General features: G+C 41.1%; 1 protein-coding gene across 3 annotated transcripts in view; it reads right to left on the minus strand.

The window, feature by feature from the left end:
• The window catches only part of LOC133483740 (MICOS complex subunit mic25a-like), a 132563-nt gene that overhangs the window by 118489 nt on the left and 1724 nt on the right, over positions 1-12350 (minus strand). For all 3 annotated transcript variants that reach the window (XR_009790187.1, XM_061785390.1, XM_061785392.1), the window contains exons 2-4: positions 9657-9750; positions 9503-9557; positions 9245-9401 (exon numbers count right to left, since the gene is read on the minus strand). Coding sequence is in view for 2 of the 3 variants with exons in the window: in XM_061785390.1 (XP_061641374.1) it covers positions 9245-9401; positions 9503-9557; positions 9657-9750 (306 nt within the window). In the remaining variant the exon portion in view is untranslated. The remainder of the gene's footprint in view (positions 1-9244; positions 9402-9502; positions 9558-9656; positions 9751-12350) is intronic.

Raw genomic sequence — 12350 nt, forward strand, 5'->3', positions numbered from 1 at the left:
TAACCATGATGTGCTTCTTGGCTTTTGAAAATGAGATTTTCTCTCTCAATAAGCTTTTACCTGGTTAAATAAAGGATAAATAAAATGTAAAATAAGCCCCACCCTCGAGCTGCTGAAACAGTGATGTAAGCAAGCAAGCAAATGACGCTGAAAATGAGTTCGCTGCAGTCAACTACTGCCTGAATATTGATAACGTGCCCTGCTGTGGTCATGGTTAAGTTTCTCATACGTGTGTGTGTGTGCTTATGTGGGGAACACACACACAAATCGGAGCCTTTTAACGACGTCGCCGCGGTCGAGTGAGCTTTTTAACACCAGCCCTTAGCTCATTAGCTCGCAGGCTAACGAATTCAATAAACAGTTAACTTTCCCTTTGTCGCAGTTGTGTGCATCTACGGCCCAAACGGCATTCTGCCAGTGGCTTGTTGCGTTGTGAGCGACGTGGCGGGTGTTACCAAAACAATGAAAATTTATCGAGTCCAGAAAAAACTCATGTCCATTGTATGGAACAATAATCTGCCCTTCTCTGCCTCTGATTGGCAAGCACCAAGGCAAGATTCGTACTTCTGATTCGCTGTGTGTGCATGCTCATTAACAACACACACACATGCGTCTACGGACGCAGAATTAATATGCTTCATGCATTCCTGCTCATTTTTGTGCATCTCAGACGTGGGACACACACCAAACAAGATCAATATTGATATAAAATATGAAGCATTTCAGTCAAGGTGCATCGTATAATTTATTTATTTGAAATTTTATTCAGGAGAGTAATGATTAGAAAGTGAAAAGAGCCAAGCGATAACTATAAGCCAAACTAACCTGTCCCAGATACTTTCACAGACGACTTTAAAACTATTTTATTATTTAATTTAAAACTAATCAAGTCATATTTTTCTCCATCAATTTTGGTCACATACGCGCCCAAAATATAATCTCTGCAACTTCAAAAATATTTGACTAAACAGTTAGTGTTGTGAGCCAAAGTCAAGCCTCTATGTTGATCAGTTATTAATTAAATGTTTTTCAATCTATCTTGAAGGGGCAGAATTCAAAGTCTTGCAGTAATGTCAATCAGAAAAGACCCACTTCAGCATCTGAGTCACAACAGAGTGACTGACCTATTTGCCACCCTTAAAAACAGACAGAATTCGGTGATGCTTCCATCCACCAAGTAGCTGGTGAGTGCAGCTGTTCATTAGATTTTGATTACATTAACTCCTCGAAGGGAATTTATTCTCTGTAATGTACTGATGGGCTGCCTGACTTTGTGATCTTTTTTGCATAGTTTTGCATACACTGTAACAATGTATACATTTTTGTGTGTGTGTGTTAATGCTGTGAACATACTTCTGTGTTTCTGTACTGCATTAAAAAAAACAGAATGCAATAACACTACAAATCTAACAGTGACTGAACTTTTACCCAGTATTGTATTGTTTTAAAATTTGTCCAAAAACATTGAAAAGCAATTTGTCAGTCTTTGTTTATCGTTTGTGAAATTTTGTGCTCGTGCGCTGCATTCGATTACATCCTGTGCATCTCCTGGGGGCTAAGCCCCTCTTATCCATAAAACCTAGCAACGCCCCTGGGCAGTTGCAAACACATCCAACGCTTACGCACGGTGGGTGAGCCAGAGTCAGTACGGGAGAATTCATGTACCTAGAAAGTGCGCAAGCCAGGCGCGGGAGAATTTGAGAATATACCAAGCCCTATTCGCGACAGGGCTTGGTCCCACAAATAGCGGTAGTTTACTGCTATTGCCTGAGTAAAATTTCGGAAGATGAAGAACATGCAAAATATTTAACACTAGTCTTAGTTGGGGTGTGTCCTGTTGCTACTTGACTATGATTAACCACCACTTTAATTGTTCGAGCTCAAACAGTATTGCATGTTAATTTGTGTGCAAGCTTCTGGGAAACATTTCTCATGTGACCAAAAGGTCTTGAGCCCTCCTGTCTTATTACATAGCCTCAGCTCACTGATGGAAGATGTATTCCACTCCTACAACATTTGTCCTTTGAGCTGACAAGATTTGTGCCAGGGCACTCCCTCCTCCCTCCTCAGCGCCGCACCGATCGAAATCTCGTCAGCTGGTGAGGACTCTCCTCATCAGCAAATCATGTGTGATAGAGTGTGTGCCGTGCCGTGTACAAAGGGCTTAGCGGCATTAACATGATGAAAAAAAATGTCACACCGGTGATTAGAGGAGCTGATAACAACCGGTTTAACCATGAGTCAATATGTCTGGATTAATGTTAAATTTTGTGTGTGCTTGATTCACAAAATTTAAACAGAACCATTATGAATAGTAATGTTACACGTGTGTACCTGAATCTGCAATATCATTTCCCCTCTACACAAACCTATTTTTCCCCCTCTGTTCACTGCCGCCCCCCCCTTCTGTCTTTGCTAACAAGCAATTCAGGCTATCGAGCTGAATGCCTGTCGGATTCAGACATCTGAATCTATTACATAGTGTGCTAGATAGCCCGTCCCTGTCGGAGCCTGTAGATGAGCCCTCTTGCCAGATGCTTCCAAGTGATTACTGTTCCTGACACTGCTGCTACCTTACATTGCTTACTATCATGCTCCAATATTCTCTCTATAAAGGCAAAATGTATTTATTTATGATCCTGCATGTGGGAATATAGCAAGTCTGGTACACTGGTTTGTGTGACCAATTTTGCTGGATCCATCTGAACTAGAGACAGGCATAATAATCACTTCATCTTTTGTTGTTGCGTGTTGAAGAAAGTGAAGCAAAATTGTGTGCACTCCTTGGCTGCAACTAGCATTTGCACTGTCAGCTCTGTCTCTACGAGTTTGTGGCCAAAAAAAGACCAGAAGTCACAACTCATCCAGCCAGCATTAATTTGTTCACGATGATACTGGGATGGAAACAGGAGTTTAGAACACTTAGAGAGGGATTTTCCTGTCCCTTAATTACAACGCTACTATACACTAATGGAGAGTGAATGAAGTGTGATAACCCAGTCTGGCAAAGCTACCACCTTGGAATTAGAGTATACTTGAAATAAAGATGTACACTAGAGTATAGGCAAAAACACACGTCTGTATTTTATGCCATGATAAATGTAATGTATAGCAAATACTGTGTACCCTAAAAATAACAATTAACTGATTATCATTAATTTCCCTTTAGTCAATCAAGAAAATTTAGGTGCGGTTTAAAACTGTAATTTTTACGCAACAACAGAATTTGGAGGGCAAAAACAAACTTTTATACTGGGGCTGAGGTTTTTGAAAACACTGATCTTATCGTTCTGGTCGAAGTATTTTCAATCTTTTACATCTTGTGCGAGTATGTGACATTCATCAGTGGTGGAACACAGCTTTTGCATGTGTGCCACTCCAAATAATGATCTTGATACTGTACATGTACCTGGAGAGCGGAGAGAGACATTACTCACATAACTCAAATTGTCACCCTGAATATACGGTGGGCCGTAGACTAAAAATATACCTTTTGTCAGAAAGGGAGGACAATCAGCTAATTATACGCACCTCTGTTACAGACACATATGCAAATTAAAGTGTCCTCTGGTTGTTGTTTTTGCAGCTTTGTGTGAATAGGGATCATTAAAAAAAACATTTTTGACTGCTGGCGGATTTTTATTTTATTTATTTATTTATTTTTATGGAAAGCTCTAGCTGTAACTAGATCGTTGTCATGTAAATGTGGACATGCCCATCACTAATTTGAACTGGCTCTTTTCCACCATGGGGTGTGTTGGCCAGATGGCAATAGCTGTGACAGCTATGTAAATAGAGTGGTTTTATACCAACACGACAGTGTATAACTCACCAGTGAATTCAACTATTATCTGTTAACAAGAACTATAAATGGCTTTGAATCCTTCATCCACTGAAGAAGGAGGGGGAGGAAAAAAAAACGGTGCTGTACAATTGTTGCACAGAAGACCAATCAACAGGCACTTTCAGAGCCCCAAAAGTTTGACAATAAAAACAAACCAAAACATGGTACTGAACCAAATTTACTGCTTAATGTGGCAACCTATGCTTGCTAACATGTATCCCGTTTTGGATATATGTCATCATATACAGTACATCCACATACTGTACAGAAAACCTTTGCTTGAATACGGCAGAAGGAACACGTCTATCTGGTTCAACAGTGTGACCCGTCAAAGCAGACCAAGTCATCTGAGCAGACGGAACAGTGTGCATGAGATTGTGACGATCAATGCAAACAGCAGAATAGAATTGCATTTGGTTGGTTAGCCAGAATATGTGAAATATATCAGTAATCAAAGAAATCTTCAGTGTAAAACACAGCAGCTCCACCCAGTTGCGTTTTCTTGAGCCCATGGCGGCCAGCCACTACATTTTCAATGTGTGGGATCATCTGGTTGCTTTCAGTCAGTGTTTCATCATCTTTCTAGTGGGCAGTGTCAAATGCTTTGATCTCGGGCACGAGGACAGGTTGGAAAGGCACACATCAAAAAAATGCAAGAGAAACATTGCCGAGAAGCACATGTTGCTGTGCAGAGAATGAGTCCAAACCCTTTATGAACATAAACATGCTTCAATAACGCCATCTAGTGCCCACTTTAGGTGCCACAACCTTCGCTCGACAATAGTCTTCCTGAGCAATAACAGACAAGCAAAATGTTGTGGTAAAACCAAAATTAGATGTGTCAGACTACAGAGCCAATTCATTTGCATCCTCTATTATACAAAGCTGCTCCAACTGACTAAAACGGACCGACGCTGATGTTTAAGCAACTCACCACAGTGTGACAGAAGTACACAATTTCCTGTCAACTGCCCACACAACAGTCTGGCTGAAGTGTTAAAAGGAAATAGTATGTGTGAGAGAGAACGGACATCAGCATGACCAAATGTGCATACCACCTCTCATCACACACTTAATCGCTAACGGAGAAAAAAAATTTTCCTCCAACTTCAGTGACAAGCTGCAATTACAAGACGGTTTTGGCCTTTTGCCTTGTTTGCATTATGCAACATTTTATTAATATTGATATACTGTATCACAACTTATCTTGCTAACAAATGCATCTTAACCATCAGGGTTACGCTGATAGTATCATTATAAAAGACCAAGCATTTATCATTTGAACAGTAAATCTCAAATTTTAGTTGCTGAATGAATTTCTTCCGCTGGAAAAAGCACAGGAGAGTGTCAAAAGATTTGTTAAAATGAATGTGATAATTCTAAAACTCCTCTCCCTTCTCAATACATCATGTCCTATTTGCAGTCGATTACAATGTTCTAAAGCAGTGTTTCTCAAAAAGTGTTCCACAGACCATCTGTAAAACCTGAGCTTTTAAAGAGAGTAGAAATTTACAAACATTCACTTTTGCATCAAATTAAATAAAAACAAAATCACTTCACAGATTGGATAAAGAACATCTGACTGAAATGAACTTGGCATCCAACATATGTATGCTGCTGCACAACATGTACTTATCGCAGGGTAAAGAACAAATGGGAAAACGTTGCATCCGTTCTTGTCACCCTATCAGGAAACATCTAAATGTAACATAAAACAGATGCTTGTTATTGTTTGTCTGAATACATTGAGAGTCGTTCAGTGGTGAATGGCGGCACATGCTAATTAAATTTAATTTGTAGCAGGAATGACACCTCAGAGATGGAGAGAATAGTACAGCAAATGTAGGAGGTGCTAATGGAAGTGAAGAGAGGAGTTGGGTGTTGCAATGTGTCACCTATTTATTGTTGTCACTCGTAGTCAAACTACAGTATGTATACTCTCTCAGCGCGAGTGAAGATTCAGTTTATTTCTAGCACTATTGCAATTTGGGTGATAAGGTTTGGAGTCATTCACCGTTAAATACAGAGAATTACAGAGACTGCAGGTTACACTTTTATGGAGTTGTTTATGTCCGTTCTCCTTGCTTAATTAAATAAGGGAGATGAATCTTTGCCATTGATAACGGTTTTGGGAACTGCTTGCCTTTCTACTGGACTAAGATGTATTCACTGAGCACATTTTTAAAAAAGGAATAGTTGACCAGTGTGCGTTGCAACAAAATGATTTACAAACAAAATATTTGCAGCAGTAAGTGTCCACCCTGAACCCTGCTGTGGAATACTCAAAATGAATTTAAACTGCCTCAATAAAATAGCAAAGGCAATATTTGTTGCTACTGAATGTAACTTGATTTAAAAAAGGGAGCCAACACAAATGGGTATTCAAAACTTCCCCTGGTGTGTGTTACATTACAATATTATTAGAGAGCTGTGTCTTATATTTTGATTACCTTAGTTAGTTACATGAGAGAGTCCAAAATATTAGAAGGCAGCTCAATAATTTCCTGCCTTCAGGGGTGGTGTCAGAGTAGTATCAGAGATGGGACCAGTAAGCTGGTACATTGTGTAAAAAGCCAGAAAGTTGGACAAATGCTGGGTTTTCTGTTACCTTTCTGATTCAGCAGTATATAGCAGACTATTGACCTGCTGTGTGTTTTTCATTTGCAGACACACAAATAGTTTGATGCTCTTGTTATCTGTGACAGTAGTAGTGAATGTTATGTACTGATATTATGCTGAAAGCTGGCAACCAGTTCAGGGTGTACCCCGCCTCCTGCCCGATGACAGCTGGGATAGGCTCCAGCACGCCCGCGACCCTAGTGAGGAGAAGCGGCTAAGAAAATGGATGGATGGAGTTAAAGGGTTGAATATATTTTGTATTGGACTCGTTGTCCACCTATGCATAGAAGAACTGAGCAACCAGGGCGCACAGACACCTTTTCAGTTTTTAACTCTACGCTACTGCTATGTCCCAGTTAGTTTGAGTTCCATTTTATGGTCAGCATCGTCACACTTTTCCTCTGTACCATTATGTGGTTTTGTGGCATCATGTTAACAAAAGTGACAAAAAAAGCCAAAGAGAAGGCAAAGCACTGTGGAATCAATACTTTAAATGCTCACTGAACTGACATTACTGCGATTGGCTGGCAACCAGTTCAGGGTGTACCCCGCCTCCTGCCCGATGACAGCTGGGATAGGCTCCAGCACGCCCGCAACCCTAGTGAGGAGAAGCGGCTCGGAAAATGGATGGATGGATGAACTGACATTAAAGGGGCTCTAAGCAGGTATCCGTGTTTTGTTTCTAAATACATTAAATATATTTGAAGTGCTGAAACCATATGCAAAGACTTATAGCAATATAGTGCTGAATTGTTGAGCTATACCTTAATTAAGCATCTTTTTCACTTTGAATTTTCCTGATTTTGTGGGCGGGGCTAAAACACAGCTGTGTGACATCACGGGGCTGGGGCGTATACTTTCTAGCATCTAGTTCCCTCCCCCACTATGTAAGTAGAAAGTGACGTCCTTTCATTTGGCTGCTGCTCAGTTGTGCGTTAGCTGTGCTTACCTTCCATAAGGCCCCTTTACCACACAGCATGCAGTTAGCAAGCTCATAATGGCTACACCCCGAAAATGCATCTTTGCTGGATGCCTCAATTTACAGAACAGATCAGTGACATTTTTCAAGCTCCCAAAAAAAATGAGGAAATAAAAAAGCAATGAATTGACTTTTTGAAGACACGCGCAGATGGCGAGCTGAACATTAAACTCACCATCCGACTCTGCAGTGCATATTTTATTTTAGTTTTATAAACTTTCACCAGAGACAACATGGCTTCGTGGGTAACTTGATACTAGTGAATAGGGCAGTGCTGACTGTCTCACTACCTAGGCTTCCTCATACATGCCGCTGTCGTCAGGTGCCGTGTTCGGCTGTGACATTATGTCACCAACAATTAGGGTAAGTTGACTTGTATGCTTATTTTTATGATTATTATCCACAATAACCATTAAATTTTTAAGTTTAGCCTCCTAATGTGATTTTACATCGTATAAGCTATCACCCCCTCAGTATGTTTGATTCCTTTTGGCGCATCCATTCGACACGCCCACAGCGTCTGAGAGGTGGCCCTTATTATTCAAGTTTTAAAACCTGATTTTATATACTTAGCGATTTGTTTTATTCGTTCAAATTTGGCAGTCTTGTTAATATTACTTTTCTCTGTGGTGTGTTAAATTTACATGCAATTTTTTGGGCCTGCTTACTGCCACTTTAAATTTGGAGATCTCATTTGATGTGAGGCAGATCACCTTGTGGGTTTTTGTGCAGCTTTCGAGGAATATTTTTCCCCAACATTATTGCTTGGACTCCAAATTTAGCTATATTTGGGGCATTTCACTTTTGGGGTTACCGCCCCCCCTGCATTTGTTAGAGTAGATGACAGCTTTCTAAAAACAGTTCAACAATGCGGCTGCGGCATCATGATGCAGCACAGTTCTTCATAACTGTATACTACACCCAAAATAACAAGCATATTGTTAAATGAATATCTCATCAAAACTGAACGTCATCTTTGTAAATGCGAAACAGATTCATTGACCAATAGATTGTGCAAGTGGTCATATGCTGTGGATGGTCGGTTTATGCATCAATACAAATCTAAAACTGAAGGACAATACAGTATTCCCATAGCATAAAATGTAACTCCAAATCCAACCAGAAGAGGAGGCTGTTGATCAGTAAAAAGGTTTTGGCAAACAGTCTTTAACTGGAGAGAATAAAGAAAATGCATATAAATTGTTTTTTTTTCTCCAATGGATATAATTATAGTGTGTTTGATTTCAGTTTTACTGTATGAGAGAGGCGGCACGGTGGCCGACTGGTTAGAGCGTCAGCCTCACAGTTCTGAGGTGCGGGGTTCAATCCCCGTCCCCGCCTGTGTGGAGTTTGCATGTTCTCCCCGTGCCTGCATGGGTTTTCTCCGGGCGCTCCGGTTTCCTCCCACATCCCAAAAACATGCATTAATTGAAGACTCTAAATTGCCCGTAGTGACTGTGAGTGCGAATGGTTGTTTGTTTCTATGTGCCCTGCGATTGGCTGGCAACCAGTTCAGGGTGTACCCCGCCTCCTGCCCGATGACAGCTGGGATAGGCTCCAGCACGCCCGCGACCCTAGTGAGGAGAAGCGGCTCAGATAATGGATGGATGGATGTATGAGAGAGGTTTGACTGAAATATACTGCATTGTTTGCTTCTGGTTTTCACATATTTTGGGGATATAGTCAAGTGTTGAAAGTATGTTTTTTTGCCAGCACTTGATATTTTAGTACAAAAAAAGTCCAATACACAGTGACCACTCGAACTACTCTGAATTATGTTACAGATAGACAGTGCGACTCACCAGTATCTTTGCCTTCTCTTGTTCTTCCCAGGCCTTCTCTTTCTCAATGATGAGCGAAGGGCTCAGATCATCCAACCCCACGGCGATTGCAGTCTCTCTATCCCTCTGGGCCAGTCTGGCCAACTGCTCCTGCACCAGCGCCTGCTGATTCTCAAAACTGAATTCAGAAAGATAACGCATAGCTAGATAATCTATTGCGAGATACTATGGATTGATGGATGCATGGATGGATAAATAGATGTACTGTATACCACTTACTTTCTCCGAATTTCCTCCTGTAGTTCTGTGGCGGAGGGGATGGATGATTTTAAAACTGAAAACCAAAATAGATAGATATAATGGCACTTCCTGTTGCCACAAACTTGCTAGAAGGAACACTTAATACAGGACAGTATCATTAACGGCAATGTACTTGATGTTTTGTGATGGTCTTGCTTAGGTGGTGGGCTCACGGAGCTGCAAGACCCCTGAGTGTCTCTCATTCGCCTAAGAACATCATCTGACAGCTGGAAAACAGTGAACAATGGTCTTTGTGCATCACATTATAGTATTTCAAACATGTTTAGAGTTTTTCCAGCAAAACAGAAATCCACTCAACCAATCACACATTTGCACAGTTCTGAGGACCGGGGTTCAAATCCCGGCCCCGCCTGTGTGGAGTTTGCATGTTCTTTAACACTTGGTGCAAAAGTCTTTGTTTTCAATGACAGCTTCAAGACGCCTCCTGTATGGAGAAACTAGTCGCATGCATTGCGCTGGTGTGATTTTGGCCCATTCCTCCACACAAGCAGTCTTGAAATCTTGAAGGTTCCATGGGCTTCTTTTATGGATGTTGAGTTTCAGTTCTTTCCATAGATTTTCAATTGGATTCAAGTCAGGTGATTGGCTGGGCCATTCTAGCAGCTTTATTTTTTTTCTTTGAAACCAATTGAGAGTTTCCTTGTCAGTATGTTTTGGATCATTATCCTGATGAAATGTCCACCCTCGTTTCATTTTCATCATCCTCGTAGATGGCAGCAGATTTTCGTCAAGAATGTCTCGTTACATTTGCTCATTCATCCTTCCTTCTATAATGTGAAGTTTACCAGTACAATTTGCTGAAAAGCAGGCCCACACCATCATCTTCCCACCTCCGAACTTCACTGTTGGTACGGTGTTTTTAGGGTAATGTGCAGTGCCATTTCTCCTCCAAACATGGTGTGCATTTTGGCATCCAAACATTAAATTTTGCTCTCATCTGTATTATATATTCTCCCAGTATTTAACTGGCTTGTCCAAATGTTCAAACTTTAAACAAGCTTTGACAGGCTTTTTTTTTCCAGCACTGAGGTCATGGTGAGCGTGCATACAGGCCATGGCGGCGGAGTGCATTACTCACTGTTTTCCTTGTGACAACAGTATACCTGTTAATTCCAGGTATTTTTGAAGCTCTCCACACGTGGTCCTTGGCTCTTGGACAACTCTTCTGATTATTCTTTGCACTCCTCTGTCAGATATCTTGCGAGGAGTACCTGATCGAGGTAAATTTATGGTGGTATGATTGGCTTACCACTTACGTATTATGGCCCCAACCGTGCTTACTGGAACGTTCATAAGCTTAGATATGTGCCTGTAACCAAGCCAATCGTTATGTTTTGCAACGGTTAAGGCTTCTTTATACTCGTGCGGACGGCGACCGCGCTGACGTCACTGCGGCTGTCCTGCGCGTAGTTTGCCTTTATACTTGAACGCAACCCACAAGCGCAGTTTTGAAAATGTACTGCAGTTCACCTCCAAGTCGGGGGTGTCGCTACAGCTGGTATTGGCTAGGATACCACAGGGTGGTGGAGTCTGCATTTTTTTTGGGCCATTTACAGTAGCCGTTTTTACTTTCCTTTCAGTAACAAGGAACAAAGGAACAACAATGGCGACTGTGGAACAGTGTCTGCTAGAACAAATGGACCAAGATGACCAGATGATGCGTTTAATTACGCTGCAAAATCGATCAAGAAGGCGGCGGCGTAGATGGTATGTAGAACCAAGGGGAACGCTGAGTACGTCATCACTGCATGTGACTAAAACGGACTAATCACGAAAGATGATCTCCGTGGCGTTCTACGCGCAGCAACAATTTTGGCATGGTGCGCATCAAGCTACGCAGAGGGTCCGTGCGGGCCAATTCGTCGGTAACGTGATGCAATGCGGGCATTGTCAGCCGCGCAAGCACGGGAGCATTTAGAGGCCTTTAGTTTGCGATGGTCTTGAGACAGGTCTTTGCTCTTACCCCTCATGAGATGTGTCTTGACTCACACCTTTTTGTAGGTCATCAATTAGGACTGAACCAGCTGATATTCATTTGCACTGACAAGGGGCTGGATTGCTGTTTGATTATTGATAGATTTTAGGTGCTGTCTTGGCTTTCCATGCCTTTTTGGACCTCCCTTTCTTCATGTGTTCAATAGTTTTTCCATGTGTCAGTTCATATTTTTACACACAACTTCATTTCTGATCTTATTTGTTCTGCTTTCTTTGTATGTACAGTATGGATTACTTGGGTTGTTCCCAACATCTGGTGAAATTTTCAGGTCAATAGCACCTTTGGAAGTATATTTATTGAGAAAAATGGTGACGTTAAATACTTAAAAAAGTATTGCCCGCCCATCTCAAATTCTTATATTTTTGCATAGCTTCCCCACTTTGTTTAAGACCATCAAACAAATGCAAATATCAGACAAATATAACCCAAGTGAACTAAAAATGTTGTTTTTAAATGGTAATTTCATTTATTAATGAAAAAAAAATATTCAAAGTTACCTGGCCCTGAAAAAGCAATGGCCCCATAAACCTAATAACTGGTTGGGTCATCCTCAGCAGCAACAACTGAAATCAAGTGTTTTCTATAACTGGCAATGAGTCTTTCACATCTCTGTGGCGATATTTTGGCCCACTCTTCTTTGCAGAATTGTTGGAATTCAGCAAAAATTGAGGGTTTTTTTTAGCATGAACAGCCTTTTTAAGGTAATGCCACTGCATTGCAATCATATTCAAGTCTGGACTTTGACTAGGCCACTCCAAAACCTTCATTTTTAAATTGTTTTTTAAGCTATTCAGAAGTTGACTTGTTGGT

Source organism: Phyllopteryx taeniolatus, chromosome 9, assembly GCF_024500385.1.
Source record: "Phyllopteryx taeniolatus isolate TA_2022b chromosome 9, UOR_Ptae_1.2, whole genome shotgun sequence".
Classification (NCBI taxonomy): domain Eukaryota; kingdom Metazoa; phylum Chordata; class Actinopteri; order Syngnathiformes; family Syngnathidae; genus Phyllopteryx; species Phyllopteryx taeniolatus.